Source organism: Buceros rhinoceros, unplaced genomic scaffold (genome assembly GCF_000710305.1).
Source record: "Buceros rhinoceros silvestris isolate BGI_N320 unplaced genomic scaffold, ASM71030v1 scaffold38001, whole genome shotgun sequence".
NCBI classification, from domain to species: domain Eukaryota; kingdom Metazoa; phylum Chordata; class Aves; order Bucerotiformes; family Bucerotidae; genus Buceros; species Buceros rhinoceros.
The window spans coordinates 9,440-10,735 of record NW_010393181.1 but is presented as its reverse complement, the minus strand read 5'-3'; the positions used below and the strand labels follow the sequence as shown (position 1 = coordinate 10,735).

The 1,296-nt window shown below is 51.5% G+C and overlaps 1 protein-coding gene across 1 annotated transcript in view; it reads right to left on the bottom strand.

Moving 5' to 3' along the window:
- TNRC18 (trinucleotide repeat containing 18) overlaps positions 1 to 1,296 on the bottom strand; it is a gene marked incomplete at both ends in the record, with an annotated part of 14,166 nt that overhangs the window by 3,435 nt on the left and 9,435 nt on the right. The window contains 2 exons of the mRNA XM_010144768.1: positions 63 to 191; positions 648 to 784. Of these exons, the coding sequence (XP_010143070.1) occupies positions 63 to 191; positions 648 to 784 (266 nt within the window). The remainder of the gene's footprint in view (positions 1 to 62; positions 192 to 647; positions 785 to 1,296) is intronic.

Genomic DNA, 1,296 nt, shown 5'->3' with positions numbered 1-1,296 from the left:
CAAGTAAGCCCCGGGTGCGGCCACCCTGCCACGTTCCCATCTTCCCCAAATTCCAGCCTTACTTTCCACTCTTGCTGTCACTCTTCCCTCTCTCCTTAATGGGTGACAGAGCGCTTGATCCAAGTTTCCTCTTCCTGGGCCTTCCAGGGCCTCTTCTCGCCAAGCTTCTACTTTTCTCGTCATGCTTTTCCCTTTAAAAAAACCACACGCTTCACTGTTAACCAAGGCAACAACAAAAAAGAAAAAAAAAGGCAAAGAAAAAAAAGGCAAAATCAAATTTTGCAACCAAAAAGCAAAACAAACAGGAAAAAAAAAAGAAATCCAAAAAGAAGAAAAAGGGAAAAGAATTAAAAGGAAGCAAGCAAGAACGGGAGCCAACCCAGAACCTTCGCCTGTCACCAAACTACTAAACTGAGCTGCTGAAGCCAAGGTTGTCTCTAACGCGGTCTCCCAGCTGCGTTCACCAGTGATCAGGTTGTTGTGTCACATAGCCTAGGAGTGTGCTGTGCAAAGCTCTGCCGGCCCATACCGGGAGGAGAGGAGCGGAGACAGGGAGGGATGGAGGGCTGTTTTCTCTGCCGGACCGAGAGACAGTGAAAGTGCCCAGCTGCAAAAAACCAAGACCGAGGGAGCAGCCTACGACTTACTCGGAGTCCCTGCGGCGCTGGAGCTTCACCAGCTCCCGCTGCTTCTCCTTGTACCGCCGCTGCAGCTCCGCCAGCCGCATCCTGTAGTCCAGCTCCATCGCGTCCATGTTCTCGATGGCCGATTTGATGGAGTACATCTAGGGTGGGGAGGCAAGAGGGGATGAGAAGGTCAAGGGCATGTCCAGGCCCTCACCCAGATGGGGTGGTGCCCACTGGGGTGGTCCTTGCAACGGCCAAGATCAGCAGCCCTCTCTGCTTACAGTGGAGCAAAGCAGCAGGCCCAACAAGCACAGCCCTAGAGCGAAGATGTTCTGCGGCTTATGCACGGGATGGTGTCAGCTCTGAGGGAGAGAGACCCTGGGAAAGATCCTGCAGGCTAACGTACACCCATGGAGTCTCTTTTCCCTTATTTAAAAACACAGATCAAAATATTCCCTGTCTTGGAACACTTACTTGCTGGGTTCAAAATGATGACTGTCTCTTCCATGGGGAAGAGTCAGCAGAAAAAAACCCCACAGAAGAACCCTCCTGCCGCTATCTTTATTCATCCCCCTTCACCAAAGCAGTAACATACATCCTGCTGGCTTTGTTCTGAAAACACCACTTGTAGGGTCCTGCTGCATTCAGCCCTGATGGGAGGAAGCTAAAC